This window comes from Ambystoma mexicanum, chromosome 12 (genome assembly GCF_040938575.1).
Source record: "Ambystoma mexicanum isolate Mex_15411 chromosome 12, UKY_AmexF1_1, whole genome shotgun sequence".
Classification (NCBI taxonomy): domain Eukaryota; kingdom Metazoa; phylum Chordata; class Amphibia; order Caudata; family Ambystomatidae; genus Ambystoma; species Ambystoma mexicanum.
This window is the reverse complement of record NC_090936.1, coordinates 49644285-49662978: the sequence shown is the minus strand read 5'-3', so window position 1 is coordinate 49662978 and position 18694 is coordinate 49644285. Positions and strand designations below refer to the sequence as shown.

The window sequence follows — 18694 nt, the reverse complement described above, 5'->3', positions numbered from 1 at the left end:
CACTTCTTTGCTTCATCAAGCTTCTATAAATTCCCTTTATCTGTTAGGCCTTCTGGTGTGTGCATGACAGCGCCAAGGGATGGTTAAGTCGGTTATGGGCACTGTATAAAAATCATGGATAACCTGCTTGGTTGCTGAGACCTTGCCATAGCGGAGCCGTGTACATGTGGGGAATAGTTTGCAGCCAGCAGGAATACATGTCTAAAATCTAAAATGACAAGTGATTACACTTTTTTAAGCTGTCTCACAGTTAGCGTATATTTTCCCCAGGCCTAGTAGTAACATACGGGCAGACATGCGCTGCACTTGGCAAATTAATACTCGCCTATACCTTCCGCGAGAAGCACGTAAACGCCTCAGAACTGAAATATACCACCGGTAGTCCTGCGATGACTTATAATGCAGAGAATAGAGAATGTGTGACCAGCTCGCCAGACTAGCACTACTCTCGCACACGGCGCCGGCCGGTACCCAGCAAAGTGCCAAATCCCTGACAGGCTCGATACATTGACCACCATGAAATGTGCGCTTAGAGGTGAGAGGAAGCAGCCCAACATACATTATTATAATAGGAGGAATGTGGTATGAAATGGACATGGTGAAAATGGAAGCATTTCTTAAGTAAAGACCAACTGTTGCCATATGGTAGTTTACCAACTGCAGCACTTCGGCCAGTTGGAAAGGAAGAAATGTACCGCACTTACGTTACTTGTCTTTATGCCTGCTACTCCTCCTGCAGTCCTCTGCTTTTCCCCCTATCTTTGCATTGTTAAAATTCATGCTTCATGTATCATGCAGAAAAGTAAAAACTGCTATCCCGCACCTGTCTGAAAGGAAGGCCTCGATATGCACGACATGATATGCATCACAGTGGAGCATTCTCACCAGTAACGCACCTGAGGAGGCCACTCGGACACACTGGGCCTCATTACACGTTATGAAGTAAACCATGGTGCTATTAGCATGGTCGGTGAAGTGAGGCCTTCATACCAGTGGATTCAAACTGCAAGCTAGTAGCTCTTATATGGGTGTATGTGTTCTTTGGAAGTCTAGGTGCTGGGAAGAATCTGCTATTAGCACCATGGTTGCCGCCGGTACCATACCGGTACCACCATGGAGAAAAGGGGAATTACCACCCCATTCCAAGGTTGGCGGGGCGGTAATTCCCCTTTCTCCATGGCCCTTCCCCATTCCCATTTTTGCCCCATAGGGCTCAATGGGAATGGGGAAGGAGTTAATTACGGTACCGCAAATTGTGGTACCGTAATTAGCACCAAGGTCCCTTTGCGGGTCCCAACTTTAACGGCTGGTCTACACCAGCCGTTAAGGTCGGGTCCCGCAAAGGGACCTCGTAGTAAGGCAGTAAGGGTTTATCGGTACCGGTGCCCTTACCGCCTACCATGTAATGAGGCCCACTGTCCTAATTCCCCCATCTTGTATCGCTCTCTGCTATTACACTAGACACTTTATAGAGGTAGCTCTCTCTTGGTGTGAGTAGGGAAGGATCATGTTGATAACGAAGACTTGCATCACAGTGCAGTATTCTCACCAGTAACGCACCTGAGGCCTCTCGGACACGCTTCCTGTTTCCTCCATCTTGTATCGCTCTCTGCTATTACACTATACACTTTATAGAGGTAGCTCTCTCTTGGTGTGAGTAGGGAAGGATCATGTTGATAACGAAGACTTGCATCACAGTGCAGTATTCTCACCAGTAACACACCTGAGGATGCCACTCGGACACACTGTCCTGTTTCCTCCATCTTGTATCGCTCTCTGCTATTACACTATACACTTTACAGAGGTTGCTCTCTCTTGGTGTGAGTAGGGAAGGATCATGTTGATAACGAAGACTTGCATCACAGTGCAGTATTCTCACCAGTAACGCACCTGAGGCCTCTCGGACACGCTTCCTGTTTCCTCCATCTTGTATCGCTCTCTGCTATTACACTATACACTTTCCAGAGGTTGCTCTCTCTTGGTGTGAGTAGGGAAGGATCATGTTGATAACGAAGACTTGCATTACAGTGCAGTATTCTCACCAGTAACGCACCTGAGGCCTCTCGGACACGCTTCCTGTTTCCTCCATCTTGTATCGCTCTCTGCTATTACACTATACACTTTATAGAGGTTGCTCTCTCTTGGTGTGAGTAGGGAAGGATCATGTTGATAACGAAGACTTGCATCACAGTGCAGTATTCTCACCAGTAACGCACCTGAGGCCTCTCGGACACGCTTCCTGTTTCCTCCATCTTGTATCGCTCTCTGCTATTACACTATACACTTTATAGAGGTAGCTCTCTCTTGGTGTGAGTAGGGAAGGATCATGTTGATGAGGAAGACTTGCATCACAGTGCAGCATTCTCACCAGTAACACACCTGAGGAGGCCTCTCGGACACACTGTCCTGTTTCCTCCATCTTGTATCGCTCTCTGCTATTACACTATACACTTTATAGAGGTTGCTCTCTCTTGCTGTAAGAAAAGGACCAGGAAGACTTGCATCACAGTGCAGCATTCTCACCAGTAACACACCTGAGGATGCCACTCAGACACACTGTCCTGTTTTCCCCATCTTGTATTACTCCCTGAATTTGCAGTGATTTGAATTTTTGAAGTGTTTTTATATCGTGCACCGGACAAATTCAATCGTAATTGGGCGCTAGTGTATCTATTACCGTTCATCTTTGCCTTGATCCACTTTTAATCAATTGAGATTGATTTGCACTAGCTAAGATCCTAAATCTCTAACAAAACAGATGAGTCTTCAGGGCCCTGTGGAATGCCGGGAGGGTTTTAATATAACACATTTCTCTGGGCAGTTTATTCCATACTCTTGGGCCGTAGACTCCAAATCTACAGTCCCCTTTGCTCACTTACCTAGTGCGTGGTATCTGAAGCAGATTCTGATCTACTGAGCGCAGCTGCCGAGTTGGAACATGCCTCTTGATTTGATCTGATAAGTATGTTGGCCCTGTCTTATTGACACACTTAAATACCAGACAAAGAACTTTTAACTCAATTCTCTCCTTTACTGCCAACCAATGTAAAGCTCTTCTTAGATTAAAGGTTGGGGCTGATTTTGTTAACGCTATACGCTAGCCTAACTGCTGCGTTTTGGGCCACTTGCAATCTTCGCAGCTGACAAGCTTGTATACCCGACAGCAGTGCATTTCCATAATCCAGTCGTGAGTTGACCAGTATGCCAATAACCACCGCTCTATCTTCATTCACAATGAATGGTAGGATATGTCTTAGTAAGCTTAATGAGTGGAATGCTGCTTGCACCTTCACGCTAACCTGAGCTCCACATCCCATATTATCCTCCCAGATACAGCCCACATTTTTAATTTTCTTAGCGAAATTCAGCTGTGTCCCCAGGAAGCATGGTGATTGAAACTGCTCCCTATGTTGCAGATCGTGTTTTGAGGCGAATACATCCACTTCTGTTTTGCTGTTTGATTGGCACACATCCAGGTCTGTATTTCTTGAAGGCACCGTTCCACTTTCTCATATGCCTCCTCTAAGTTATGTATCCTCATGAACACCTGAGTATCACCTGAATATGAATGGAAGTGTATGCAGTGCTTCCCCAGGATGTCCATGAGTAATTTGACATACACATTAAATGCAGTGGGAAAAGTGAGGATCCCTGCAGGACTCCACAGTTTTGTAACAGAGTCTGCCAAGAAATCTCCAAGTCAAACTCTTTGTTTTATTCTGGTGAGAAAAGATTCAAACCATTGAAGGGCTTGCTCCGCCACCCCTCCTACTTCCCTCAGGCATTTCAATAGGATCTCGTGGTCTAACATATCGAAAGCGGCGGACAGGTCCAACATGACCAACAACCACATGTCCCCCTGATCCGCTGTCTCCATTAGATCATCCCAGACCCTCAACAACACCGTCTCCATCCCAAAACCTGGTCGGAATCCGGATTGTAGCGGGTCCAGCAAATTCTCTTGATCGACATGTTCCTGCAGCTGGACTATCGCAATTTTCTCCAAGATTTTAGATGGCCATGACAGTCCTGCTACTGGTCTATAATTCTGAAAATTCTGAGGGTCTAGGTTGTTTTATTTTTTTTAACAGCGGGGTAACCACAGATTCCTTCAGAATCTGTGATACTACCCCTGATGTAAGAGATTTGTTAACAAATTTTGTAATAAATGGGGTGATATCTGGTGCTATTCGTTTGGCTACTGAAGATGGAATAACAAAAAGCACATCATTAGTTGCCTTCAAAGCAGAGAGCAGGGAACACACCCTCTCCTCATAGTTCGGTGAACACAAATAACTTCTGGTCCACCCCAATATCTACATCGGGGGCTCCATCCCTCTCTACATTGGTCTGAGTCCCTATACATTCTGGTCTGGTCACCTCTGTTACCTCCAGGTCCTCTTGGAGATCTAACGGTTTAATTTCCGTGATCTTTCCTTGTATTAGCTCTATTTTATCTATAAAATAATTATTGAAAGCATCCGCCTGTACTTGTGATGATTCTGGCGCTGCTGATGCACACCCAGGATTTACTAACTGGGAGGTCACTGCGTACACTTCCCGTGGCCTATTCATAACTTGTTAATTTTCCTAATTGTGAATTTCGATTTGGCTTCAAAAATAGCTTTTCCATATTCTCTTCGGGTACTCTTAACCAGTTCTAAGTTGCTTTCTGTACGATTTTTTTCTCAATTTCTTCTCTAAAGATGGCAACTGTCCCCTTTTTTTGGCCAGATCTGGCGAGAACCAGGGTCTAGTAAACTTCCTAACTTTTTTTGTTGCAGAGGGGCCTGTGGATTACATAGCATGGCCATGATCGCCGTGCCTTTATTGAAGAACTCCACACATGGAAGAGCATCATCAATCTGTGCCAAAGCCTGTTTCAGGGCCTCCCCTGAGATCTTAAAGAAATCTTTTGGATTACAGAGATGATCAATCGATTATCCGTATGGGCTTCCAGAGTTTTCTTAGGCAGTGTCAGTTCAAATACTCTGGCGTAATGATCCGTCCATGATACTGGGATTGTCTCTAAATAATGAATTATCTCTCCTCGGTATAACAGGACATCAAGACCATGGCCCTGACAATGTGATGGAGATGATACTAGAAGTTCCAGTGCATGGGGATCTAGAACCTCCCTTAATCCTCTACCATCTACGGATGTCATGTCTTCAGCCCATATATTAAAATCCCCCAAACATAGCAACTCGTCATGCGTACTCCCCGTGTCTGCCAAGAATAATTCTAAATCATCCAAGAAAGCCCGTGCTGCGCCAGGTGATCGATATCCAAACAGGATTTTTATGGTTTTGCTTGGTGTACACTGAATACAGGCATGCCCCATCTGGGTGTCATCATCCCAGTCTAGGGATTGCAAATGCCATAGTTTCAATGGTGCTCTCACAATAGCTGCAATACCACCTCCTATTCTATTGATATTTTGTATGAAGTAGCCTTGTGAAACTCGGAGGTGATTCATAGCCTGTGAGGCCTCATTGAACCATGTTTCTGTCAAGAATATACAGTACAAATCCTGCGATAAAATGAGCTCATGAATCTCTATTGCATACTTCACAGCTGATCTAACATTGAGTAGCATTACTCTAAAGATTTGTGCCCCATTATGACTTTTTGTACATATAGATTCCGTTCTCTTAATCCTTTCAATCCCCAAATTCCTAACTTTGTGTAGAGTGCGTAGGGATATAGTTCCTCCCTCGCTCCCCACCTCTTTTAGTTCCATATTCAAATAGCTTATCCTATTACTATTGTTTCCTGGTACCCATTATACTAAGAGTTTATACTGTTCTCGCCTGTTATTCCTTACAACTATTGTTCCATTGTTAATTTCGGAATGGCAAAGTTTCCTGCCAAACGCCACTAACAGGCCTATAACAGGCTTCGCATCTGCGCTTTGTGCTACCGTGCAGCCAGTTATAGCCTGCTGCGCTTTCTTTGATGCGTCAGAGCCAGCGTACGGCCCCTGGAAAGCTGGGAAACGTAGTGTTTCCTCACATACACTAACGTATGCCGGGAAATGCCTCAGTTTCCCCCGAGTTGCGGGTAAGATTTCTTCCACACACCTCAGTACAATACTAAAACCAATGCAGTCTAGTAAAAACACATTATGGACACGTTATAAATTCGAACTTTTTAAAAATCAATACAGTTCTAAAATCAAAATTGAACTAACATCTGAAACTACCAATACCGCAAAGGTGCTATTTCATCTTTATTAAATGTTTAGGCAATCTTCTAACATCCGAATTAGAGTCTGGTATTACACTATACACTTTATAGAGGTTCTCACCAGTAACACACCTGAGGATGCCACTCTGACACACTGTCCTTTTCCCCCATCTTGTATCGCTCTCTGCTGTTACACTATACAATTTATAGAGGTTGCTCTCTCTTGGTGTAAGAAAAGGACCAGGAAGACTTGCATCACAGTGCAGCATTCTCACCAGTAACACACCTGAGGATGCCACTCGGACACACTGTCCTGTTTCCTCCATCTTGTATCACTCTCTGCTATTACACTATACACTTTATAGAGGTTCTCACCAGTAACACACCTGAGGATGCCACTCGGACACACTGTCCTGTTTCCCCCATCTTGTATCACTCTCTGCTAGTACACTATACACTTTATAGAGGTTCTTACCAGTAACACACCTGAGGATGCCACTCGGACACACTGTCCTGTTTCCCCCATCTTGTATCGCTCTCTGCTATTACACTATACACTTTATAGAGGTTGCTCTCTCTTGGTGTGAGTAGGAAAGGAACATGTTGTTGAGGAAGACTTGCATCACAGTGCAGCATTCTCATCAGTAACACACCTGAGGATGCCACTCGGACACACTGTCCTGTTTCCCCCATCTTGCATGACTCTGCTATTACACTATAACCTTATAGAGGTTACCCTCTGTTGGTTTGAGTCGGAAAGGACCATGTTGATAAGGAAGTCTTGCATCATAGTGCAGCATTCTCATCAGTAACGCACCTGAGGATGCCACTCGGACACACTGTCCTGTTTCCCCCATCTTGCATGACTGCTATTACACTATACACTTTATAGAGGTTGCTCTCTCTTGGTGTGAGTAAACTTTCAAAATGGTAATCCTGCAACAAGATCTGTCCCAGCAGCAAGAAGGGGATTTTCTAGCATCCGTGGACATAGAGAACGCATACTTCCACATCCTTAGCCACTGTCGCTACTCACGCTTCATGGTCGCAGGTTGCCACTACCAGTACAAGGCTCTACCTTTTGGACTCAGGTCAGTACCAAGAGTTTTCACCAAATGCCTGAGCCCAGTAGTGGCTCATCTGTGCCAATTTGGCGCACATGTGTACCAGTTCCTAGACCGATCTCTAGAGTTCTCTGTGAACTATCCCAAATCCTGTCTGATTCCATCTCAGCAGGCTCTCTATTAGTGGGCACGCTTGGACACGCTCTCTTGCAGGGCCACTCCTTCAGAGGAGAGGGTTCAATCCCCCCCTCTCCACCAAGGTGCTCTCCCAGATGCTGACCGTGTCTGTCGGCCTATTAAAGTCCCAAACAGGGGATGATGTCTGTTTGCATCCCCTTATTGCAGCACTGCAGGCTCCGCACGCAACATCTGCAGGAGTTCCTCAGTGCAAGCTGGCAGCAAATCTCTGGCTCCTGGGAGGTAAAAATCACACTGACACAGCAATTCAGGAAGACACTGCTCTGGTGGTTAGTCTGAGCTCACCTTGTTCGCCTGCCCCCTCACCAAGTCACTGTCCCGACGTATGCCTCCCTGGAGGGCTGTGGTGCGCACACAGCAAGCTTACATTCATGGGTTTTATGGACGGAGGAAGAGAAGGCTCTCCATATCAACCTTCTGGCGCTGTACACTCTCTTTTGGGCGCTCAACTCCTTCCTACCCAAATGTCAACGTTCAGGTGATTTGAATCTTTACAGACAACACCACCACAGTGTTCTATGTACGCAAGCAGGGAGTCACCAGATCTCTCTTCCTGTCGGCGAAAGCACAATCGCTGCGGCACTGAGCACTGAAACACTGCTTGTTCTTTATTCCTTTGCACCTTCCATGTGTTCAGAACACAGTGGCAGATTCCCTCAGCAGGGAACTCGGCTCCTGTCACAAGTGGGAGCGCCAGTAGTCTCTGCACTGCTGGATTTCCCATCATTGGGGAACTCCAGTAATCAACCTTTTGCCACCTAAGAGAGCAAGAGGTGTGTGGCCTTTGCCCGTAGGTTACCGCATCCAGAAAACCTGGGGGGATGCCTTCATGTTCCCCAGGGAGAGGACATTCCTGTATATTTCCCCCTGATACCCTTGGTGGCGGGAGTGTTAAGCGTTTTCAGGCAACATCAGTGCAGACTGATCTTGGTGTTGCCTGGCCAAGACAGTTCTTGTACTCCAACCTCCTCTCACTGACCCCTGCGCCCGATGATGCTTCCTCCTCTGCAAGATCTGCTCTCCAGGGATGAGGGTGCAGTCTTCCATCACAAACCAGCCCCGCTCAACCTGACGGCCTAGCTCCTGTATTCTCCTAGAATGTGGCTTTACACCACTGCCTCAAGACTGCAGAGTCATTCTGATGCGTGCCCACGCCTCATCTACGCTTGCCTGCTACAAGAGCAAATGGATGCAATTAGCTATTTGGTGCAGAACGCAGGGACTGGACCCTTTAGTCATTCAGCCAAAGGACATCTTACCTTACCTGCTATCTCTGGCGCAAGCTGGCTCAGCGCATTTCTCCATTAAGGTGCACCTCGTGGCAGTGTCCCGCTACACCCGATCTCCTTACACACCTTCCCTTTGGTCTAACTGGCTAGTCAAGGAGTTTCTCAAGTGTCTCTTTCGTTCCTTTCCACCTACCAGACGCCTGGCAGCTAGGAACCAAATGTGGTTCTGTCAAGACTCATGAGACCTCCGTTTGAGCCAATGCACAAGGCTTCACTCAAATTTCTATCTTGGAAGACAGCCTTCCTAGTCGCCATCACATCAGCACGGAGGGTATCCGAGATCGAAGCGCTTTCCTGCAAGGCACCTGTAAGGGTGCAGAAGTACGAGTCTGACACAGTGGTGGCATGTTTGTTGGCAAAGACTTTTATTTATATAAAAGTAAAAAGAAAAGGAGAATCCTATCTTGCCCTATTTCTATGAGCGGGTGCCCTACCTCAACAAAAAAGACTAAGGACTCTGTCAGGATGTCCAAAGCCGCCGTCCTGTGTCCAAACCTATTTCCGTCCCTTACAATCTAAAGAACAACAGGGTGTCTTCATGATCCAGAACAAGGCTCTTCTCGTTCTAGATACAGATTCAAATGTTCAGTTTGTTATGAGAAAACATAAGTGATTGGTTAACTTAAAAGTTCTTGATCTTAAATGCTCTTCCAAACATGTACAAAACACAGTTCCCAAGTATCAGGGGCAGGGGGGACTCTTCCCCTATTCTTTTCTCCAGCTGACACACATAGTATCCAGTCTAGTGCACTATCCTGCCAGACATGACTGTAGACCTTCTGATCACAAAACACAGTTCCTAAGTATCAAGGGAGAGTTTCTTCACATGTTCTTTCTCCTGCTCACAAATGTAGCATCAAGTCTGGTTTGCTATCCTGCCAGACTTGACAGTAGATCTTAGAATTCCAGAAAATATCTCTTCTTTTGACTATGGGTTCTAAACCCCTTGTCCTAGCTTTTTGCACCCCTCTTTGTCTCTTAGGTGGGTCCTGCCAGGTACTGTTCAACATAGAATATTTTGTAAAGTTTGTTCCAGTTTTTACAGTTCCTTCGCTATCCCTTTCTGCCTCTCAGGATATTGGTACGTGTCTCTTTAATCTGTTTGGCCCCCTTCGTGTCCCACCAGTCGGGACGATCCTTTCCCTACCTTCGGGAAATGTTGTTGCTGGTCGGGTGTGAGTAGAGCGGGGCTTCAGTGCTGCTTCCGCGTTCGGTGCCTTGTCCTCAGCGGTGCCGCAGCGGCAGGCTCTCTCTCACGTCATCATCTGCGCACATTCTCCTTGCTTTGGCTTCGGGGATAATCTACTGGAGACACTCATCCCTCCTCAGCAGCGTCTCGTTCGCTTCTCTTCAGGTGTCACACCACGGAACCAGCATCTGGTTCCTCACGCCTCCAGGGCTGGTTTGACAAGGTATGGAGTCGTTGTTGCTTTTTATCATTGGGGCTGCCTCTAGCAAACTGTACCACGTATGTTGGTTCCATGGTGGGCGTTTTCCTCCTTGCCTGATCTTCTGTGTACCAGTGATTGTATGCACTCTGCCTGGGTAAGCCTCACTCTTTCTCGTCCCAGTAGAATTTGTATGAATGAAGTCCTCTACTCTAGAGAGATACACAGGTGTGGGGGATCACAAGGGGCTGAGTGGGATGAGAGGAAAGAGGGGACAGATGGAGGGGGTAAATAATGCGTTTTCCCAAGGATATAGTCTCTGGTCCCATGGAGAGCTTCCCTTCTCATGAGATCCAACTGGTGAGTACGACCCCTTGGGGCACTATCGGGTTGCAGCCTCACGTCCCTGGCCTCAAAGAAAGCGCCCCACCCCCCATGGGAGCAGTAACATACTCTGGGATTCATCACACACACCCTACCTGACTTTCCACAAGTCCAAGGTGGCTTTACGCACTAACCCGTCTTTTGTGCCCAATGTGCCTTCCACACCCCATCTCAATAAACCAGTGGTGTTACCGGTCTTCCTCGGATCCCCTGCTTCTTCTGCAGAGTGATCTAAACATTCCTTAGACACCATGCGTGCTTTAAAGTACTACGTTGCTCGCACAGTCATTATGAAAGACCACTCAGCTCTTTGTGACATTCGGTCACTCTGGTGTAGGCAAGGCACTCGCCAAGTCTTCCATTGCCAGGTGGATCTCATCCTGCATTTCTTTCTGTCATCAGCAGACAGGCTTTCTCTCCCTGGCAGACCCAGGGCTCATTCGGCCAGGACAATAGCCACCACAACAGGTTTTCTCTCTGGGGCTCCTCTGCTAGACATCTGCAGGACAGCAACCACTTTTACAAGATTTTATTGCATCGATTGGGATTCTGTGGCAGAGTCTGGAGTCGGGCAGGCGGTTCTACATAACCTGTTTGCGTACGATCACTGTCTCCTGTGGTAAGTGTTTTCTTCAAGGAGCTTGCTTGCGCCCGTTATGGTTATATGGTACTGCTTTGTAATCTATTCACAGAATGTGAATCTATGAAAGATGCAATGCTAGGACATTATTCCTCACATGACATTACTATTCTTTTGATTCTTAAACTTGTTTATCTAACTGCAATTTCTCATATTACTTTGCTGATACTCATTTTATTGCTAAAGTCGTAATTTGACACAGTATAAACACCTGTTAACATAACATATCAGAAGGGAAAAAGACTGACTTAACCTGCTGGAATTTGAAACTTTGACCTTCCAGTTACACGCAGGTCTTGTCAGTCATTGACCTCGTTAACTGAATAATTTTAGCAGCTTCTCATTTTTAATGTATGTACCTATTGAGCAGAGAACATATATTCCATTCATAAAGTGATAGCAAAAACCAATATGCAGACTAGGTGGTATGATGTAGCAGCAGGAATGGGCAAGCTAGACTATATGGATCAGTGTATCCTTCTATTGTGAATATATATATATATATATAGGCAGCCACCTAGGAACACTTAGTTTACTGATCATGTAAAAGTACATTATGTGGCCTTGATTCAGGGCCATTAGAATGTGGAAGGCCATGGGCACTGACTAGACATGGAATTTCCCTTTCCATAAACAATAAGGGAAACTGTCCGAATTCGAATGTCTGATAACATAGACCGGATAAATAAATGTGCACATGTAATAGAATACATCTGGAATCTGTGGGACTTCTTCTCATAGGAAGTTTGTGTTAGCACTGCTCTTTGCCAACAGGTTGGATTAGGCATTGTGGTGGGTCGGAAGAAGGAATCTGACTCTTTGAGGACATTTGCAAATTACTTTTATTTTAAACAGCCTAGCTTTCCCTATTCTAGAGTGTTTCCATACCTATCTAAAGGAACACGTCTGTCGTCAGGAAGTCCCAAAGATCTGACAATAATTGCTGTTGCTGGGCTAGCAGTGTCATGTGTTCACATTTGCACACACTTCTTTCCACCATTCTCCTCTCCCAGGTATTGACTTTCCTCAAGAAGAGGCTTTGTTGTTTTAAAGATGGCAGAAAAGCTTTGGCTGTAAGGCAGAGGTCCTCTTGTTTGAGTAGACTGTGATTGGGTCACAATACAACTGCAATGAAAATCCCTACTCGGAGAGTTCAAATGTTCTTCCCGGTAACAGCCTGCATTACATAAAACCTGGACATGGTTTGCAAGGCTATGATTACTACTGCTGTGCTTTTGGGTGGAGTAAATGGAAGAACTGCTTATGAGAACATTCCATCACTATTCAGTTGTTGTTAATATCAAGATGACGTGGCTTGGTATGAATGCTTCGATCACTGGGAATATACCGCGTGGGGCTGTGCATCAAGAGCTTCCATTTTAAGATATGAGGAAGTTCCCATGTTTCAGCTTGATCGGCCATTAACAGACTGTGATCCTGCCTATTTTAGTTTCTAATTTGAATTTTGAATTGCCCAAAGACCATGGGCTTCCTCCACGTTGGCTTTAGGTTGTTTTTCATGGCGGCTAGGACCAGTTCATCAACGATTGCTCACACCGTGGAAGTCCCTAATGCGTACTCCATGTTTTCCAGAGAATTGAGAAGGCTTGCAGTAAAGCTCCTACACACATCACTAAAAACCACAAAACCCTGACCCCTGCTATCGCTGCACAAGTCAGAAGCTCTAAAAAGCTTAAAGAGGATAACCTGCGCCCTTACCTCAACACCCCCAAACTAGTACCCCCTTTCGCTAATGACCCCAATATCCTAGCAGACATCTACAAAGATGTCATCAATAAAGCTATTAATGAAATAGCACCACTTGAATGGAAAAAAAATAAGAAATCACTACACACCAACTCTTGGTTCACTGAAGAACTGCACTCAATGCGCTCTCGCAAAAGAGAAGCACTAAAAAACTTGCAAACCAGCCCCTGCAGCAGTGCCAAAAACAAATTCAACTTAATCTCCCCACCAATACAAAACAGACATCACCGCTGCCAAAGCCAACGCCTTCAACACACAAATCTCTAATGCCAAATCGCACTCTAAAGAAATCTTCGCCATTTTTAAACGGCTCATCTCCCCCACAATACACCTGATGAAATAATCAAAGATGAAGCCTGGTGTGCTAGTATCCAAGCTGCCATGCTACACAAAATTGACCTTCTCCAAAAGAAAATCAAAGACCATTGCAAAGCATTACCTCAACAGACAGGAACCAAGCCTGCCAACTCCACACCTGCCTCGTCTAAGCCCACCATACCTGACTTCTCCTTCAGGGACATCACTGAACCAGAAGTTATCAACTTACTAAAAAATCTCAAACCCTCCCCTTGTAAAGGCGATATATGCCCGCCCAAGCTCATCAAAGACTGCGCAAACTTCTTTGCGTCGCTCTTTACGGCCTTCACCAATGCGTCCTTTAAATCAGGCATTATCCCAGCTAGCCTCAAAGAGGCCTGGGTCCGCCCCTTCCTAACAAAACCTACCCTCAACCCCTACAACCCAACAACTACAGACCGATAACTACAGTGCCATTCCTCTTGAAATTACTGGACAAAGCCGTACACTGGCAAATTCAACACTTTCTGGAAACCCACTCCATCCTAGGGACCAGGCATTCGGGCTTCCGGAAAGGACACGGCACCGAAACAGCCCTTGGTGGATGTGAAGAGTCAGATCACCCAAATCATGCCAGCCCTACTGCTCCTCCTAGATCTCTCAGCCACATTCGATCTGGTTGATCACAAGACCCTTACCTCACACACTCATACAATTTCTCTAAAGAATCAGCTCTCTGGATCACCTCCTTCCTCGAGGGAAGAGCCATGAAAGTCTTCTCAGACACTGCTAACGCCACACCCACTACAATCCATTGCGGGGTCTCTCAAGGATCCTGCACTGCACCCACACTTTACAACTTGTTCACTAAGCCTCTCTTTGACAAACCCGACTCACATGGTATCACGTACACGAACTACGCGGACGACACACAAGTACTACCGCTCTCAGGATCATACCACGAAGACGGCAAGGCACTCCACACGATCTACTCCATCATCCAGGCTTGGATGACAGTTAATGGCCTCTGCCTTAATGGAGACAAGACTGAAATCATGATACTAGGTCAACAGAGCACCCTAGACAAACTGGACAAACTGTACGCCAACTTCTCCATTGACAACTCCATCATCCCCGTATACACAGCTATCAAGACACTGGGAGTTTACCTAGACTCCTCACTATCAATGACCATACAAGTCAGCACAATCACTTCCTCATCTGAGCATACCACCAAACTTAAACGCCATCAAGCCATACTTCTCAAAACCTAACTGCCATTCAATAGCCAGAGCAACCATTGGAGCCAAACTGGACTATTGCAATGCCCTCCTACCAGGCATATCGGCAAAAAACCTAAACTGATTACAAGTCACACAGAACAATGCTCTCCGGGCCTCTCTTAGCATCCCAAGAAGAGAGCATATCTCCCAGGCCAGACACTCAGCCCAATGGCTCCTGGTCAAAGAGCGGATCACACTCAAAATCCTCACCCTCACACACAAATGCCTCTCTTTCCGCCCGTCCTACCTATCAGAGACCATCTCCAAACCCTCCTCCTCACGTCCCACCAGGACGCAATACACCAACTTACTCTAGATCCCACGCATCAAAAAAGCCAAAGCCGGTGGCCTAAGCTTCCCCTACATTGCTACCAAGTCCTGGAACGCTCTACCTGCAGACATTAGAGCGGAGAACTCACTCCCGATTATTCGTAGGAAACTTAAGACCTCCTTCCTTGCACAATAATATGTGACACTCGCTGACCTATGTAAATATACTGCACTGTAAATGTGTACAGATGTCATACCTGCTCCTGTAAATTATGTATTACTCATGTATATGCAACTAAGATATGTCTGTAACAAGCGCCACGATGTCCCCGGGCTGACGTGCGCTCTACAAATCCAAATAAATAAATAATAATGGTGTGCCCATTCCGAGGAAAGTTAGATGCACGGGCTTGTGTGATGCATTGTAAAATCCTGTTGCTTTTGGATTTCCTCATCACCTTTGTATACTTTGTGGAACGAGCAATTTCTCAGTTACTTATGTAATGAAAATTGATTTCCGCATGCAAAGATGTGTGCTTATCTGGAATCTTCTAGATGCTCTTTTGAAAGCAATGATACTGAATGTGTACTTTGAAAAATATAATGCTGCTGGCCACGAGAAGTGTAGGAGAGCAGAATATTATTCACACAATGAACCTTCAAAAAGAGACCTTTTTAAAGCATCTACCGAAGTAACCATAGTAGTGTGAACGTGTCCATAAAATGCAAATTGGTGCTCGTCTTGAAGGTTGTTAGGCGGCCATTGAACTGAAAGGTTGCTATTTGGTACTTTCCACTTGTTATGAGGTAACATTGTCCTTCATATCATGAAAATAAGGGGATGTCTTGAAATCCTTGCTGTTAGGGCTGTAGGACTGGTTACTTCTAAATGCTAAGCAAGTTTCAATGGAAGCCATCCACCTGCCCGCGCCCCTTTGGAATTCAGCACCGCTGGAAATTAAGCAATTGTGAAGATTTTTGACTGTCTTTTTGTAAGTCAACAAAGGGGTTGTTTTCTATTGTTGTGTTTTTAAAAAATCCAGTGCTTTTAAGTCCTACTACTCTTGCAGAGCGGTGCCCGGAAGTGTGTTGAGGTTTTTCATGTCTGAAACTTTGCTTCAAAAGCCCTGGTTTCCACGCAGCACAGTAAGGGTGGCATCGGGTCTCTGGACCCGTGACGCAGTGCTGATTGACTGCTCTGCAATCCCCTCTCCCCACCCTAGTACACTAAGATGTATTTCTGGACATGGTTAGAGGGCCCAAGGCACCTCATGCATGCATCAGACATCTTGCTACCTTAACCCCTAAGATGTACACTGGTGTCAATCAGAGGCTGCCCAGATGCCTCTGTGTGAGGGGAACCTAAACCGAGGCCAGGGCTCCAGTTCAGATTTTGAAGCGTCTGTTTTGCTCCCTGGTTTTATTATTTTTCAAGAATTCAAAAAATGAATTCCTATTCTCATTGGGGGTGTTTTTGTTGTAGGTAAAATATATTTGTACTCTATAATACCATTAATTACGAAGATATTCATAGCAATGGGTGTCTGTTGTTTCCTATTTTGTGATGAGGTATTTTTAATCCCTTTTTATGTTTTGTAGGGAGTAAATGTGGCTGATTGGCTTTTCATCTGTAGCTCTGAAAGGCCTTGTGACTTGCTGCAGGTCTCCTAGTTTGCTTCAGTGCATGTCCTAGTGATATAACTGAGATACGTGGACATCTAGCTGGCCAAGTAGTAAATCTTGCCCTGGGCGTTAGCATGCGTTAGCATGCTTCGTTATTCTTTACATGTGTGTTTGTGTTTGCAATCAATAATCCTTTCATGCATTTACTTTTCAAGGTTCCCTGGGGACCGCTGGCCGTCCATGTAACCACTCTGCGCGTGGCCTTGACAGCTGCGAGGTGATGTGCTGTGGAAGAGGTTACGACACGTCGCGGGTCACTCGCATGACCAAGTGCGAGTGCAAGTTCCACTGGTGCTGTGCTGTCCGCTGTAGAGACTGCCTTGAAACGACAGATGTGCACACCTGCAAAGCACCCAAGAGTGCGGATTGGACACACCCAACATGACGGCCCTGGCAAGTCCTTGACTTTGCAGAGACACTGGACGCGCTTGCTTCGCTTTGAGATGTTCTAGTGAAATGGGCAGGCACTTAGATTTTTATAGATATGGCCTTCACTTTCTTCACACAAAGGTTTCTATAGAATTATGAATAATATAATTGTACATGATTGCACATTTTATTTTGTGCCATTGTGTTGTATGTATGTGTTGTTGACCCCTTCCATAAATAATATATGATACACACGCAAGAAGCAAAGGGTCTATAAGTTGTATGCATTAAAAAAAGTGTATTTAAAGAATTGACCATAGTTAATCATTACAGAATATTGTCCATGTTACAAAGAAAGAATGGAAAAAGATACAAAACGATTCGTATGAGCGAGCATCAGTCGGAGATGAGTATGAAGAGCCAAGAAAACGACGACCCAGGAAAATAGACATGCACCAACAAGTCTTCTGATGGTGGTTTTAGCCGCTTTGTCATCAGAGAACGGGGTTATCTAGACATTAGCTCCTTGCAGGGTAGACAGAGTTCACAGTAGATCAAAATGTGCCATGAGTCTAGGGTTCTGTGTAAATGGTGGGTACCACACCACTTCTGCAGGAGTGGGCCCTCAGCAACCTTCTAATTCTGGGCAATCGTGATTCTGGTTGATCTGGTAGATCTACACCTCAGTGTCCCGAAGGCGGTCTAGGGCAAATGCAACCACGTGACAGCCATAATGTGTGCCACAAGCTCTATTCAGAAGAGGGCTGATTTAGGGCACAACTGCCACGTATGGAAAAGTGTGCCTAGCTCCAAACAGCCCTGCCAACAGGTTGGTAAGTAGGCTTTATTTTAAGAAGTCAAGTGGGCTATTTTAAGTTCACACTGCTGTGTATTCCTTTTGCAGTGTATCAAAGTCATTAGGACATTGCATATAGAGTTGCTTGAAACTGTTTTGTGATATTTGTTTGTGGGTGTGGTGGGTTGAGATAACCATCCCTGCAAGCGAAACATGTGCCTTGATGAGAGTATTGTCTGTTACCCAGAGTAGAGGGAGAGAGCCAACACACAAATGAAGGGATACTTTCAACCCTTTAATATATGCTCTCGTAACTCATTTCCACAAATGTACCAGTCCTCACTTAATGTCGCTTTGTAGTGGGTAGACAACTCAAGGGAAGCCCCTTAGTGGAGAGACAAAAGGCCTAAATAAAGATATGAAAGAAAGGAACATAGTCTTTGCATTTGTCTATTTAACATACTTTCTTTCAATCTAGTATGTACCAAGTGTATTACAATACGACTGGAATAAGTGAGCCTAAACACAACCTTTTTAAGAGTCCTAATGTAGGGTGAGTCCAAAAAAAGTTCCAGTGCTGTTAGTATTCCCTTTAGACAATACACAAGTACAACATGTTCATGTATTCTTCATAGACGGTTCAGTCTGATACCGGTATTTATTTATTTGCATTTTTTGCCATTCATTTTTCATAGTTATGTATATAAGAAATATCAACAAACTTTAGTCAACAATTGTGTGTAACAAAACAAAGTTAAAAACCACACATACATTTTTTTTAGACTTCAGTGCAGTCAAATGAAATTCAGGCTACAAATCAATCTTTTTGTGTAGCATATATATAATACAAGCATAGTTGGAACTGAATTTGTGTATGGATTGTACATTTGACCTAACTACGGTCATGTTGCAGTCTCAATAATGACCAATGTGAGGTCATGCTGCAGATTTAGTAGTGACCAATCCAAGGTCGACGTCGGCATGTAGTTCCCAATGTGTGGTATGGACTGAATAAGAACAATGATATCTTCGTCCATAGACGTTTCGGTTAGCAACAAAGGCTGCCTCGCTCTGGAG

At 45.1% G+C, this 18694-nt stretch overlaps 1 protein-coding gene across 1 annotated transcript in view; it reads left to right on the top strand.

Annotated features, from left to right (window-relative positions):
• Nucleotides 1-17219, top strand: part of WNT2 (Wnt family member 2) — a 281520-nt gene extending 264301 nt beyond the window's left edge. The window contains exon 4 of the mRNA XM_069627940.1: nucleotides 16608-17219. Coding sequence (XP_069484041.1) covers nucleotides 16608-16837 — 230 coding nt within the window. The 3' untranslated portion in view covers nucleotides 16838-17219. The remainder of the gene's footprint in view (nucleotides 1-16607) is intronic.
• The last annotated feature ends 1475 nt before the right edge of the window (nucleotides 17220-18694 follow it).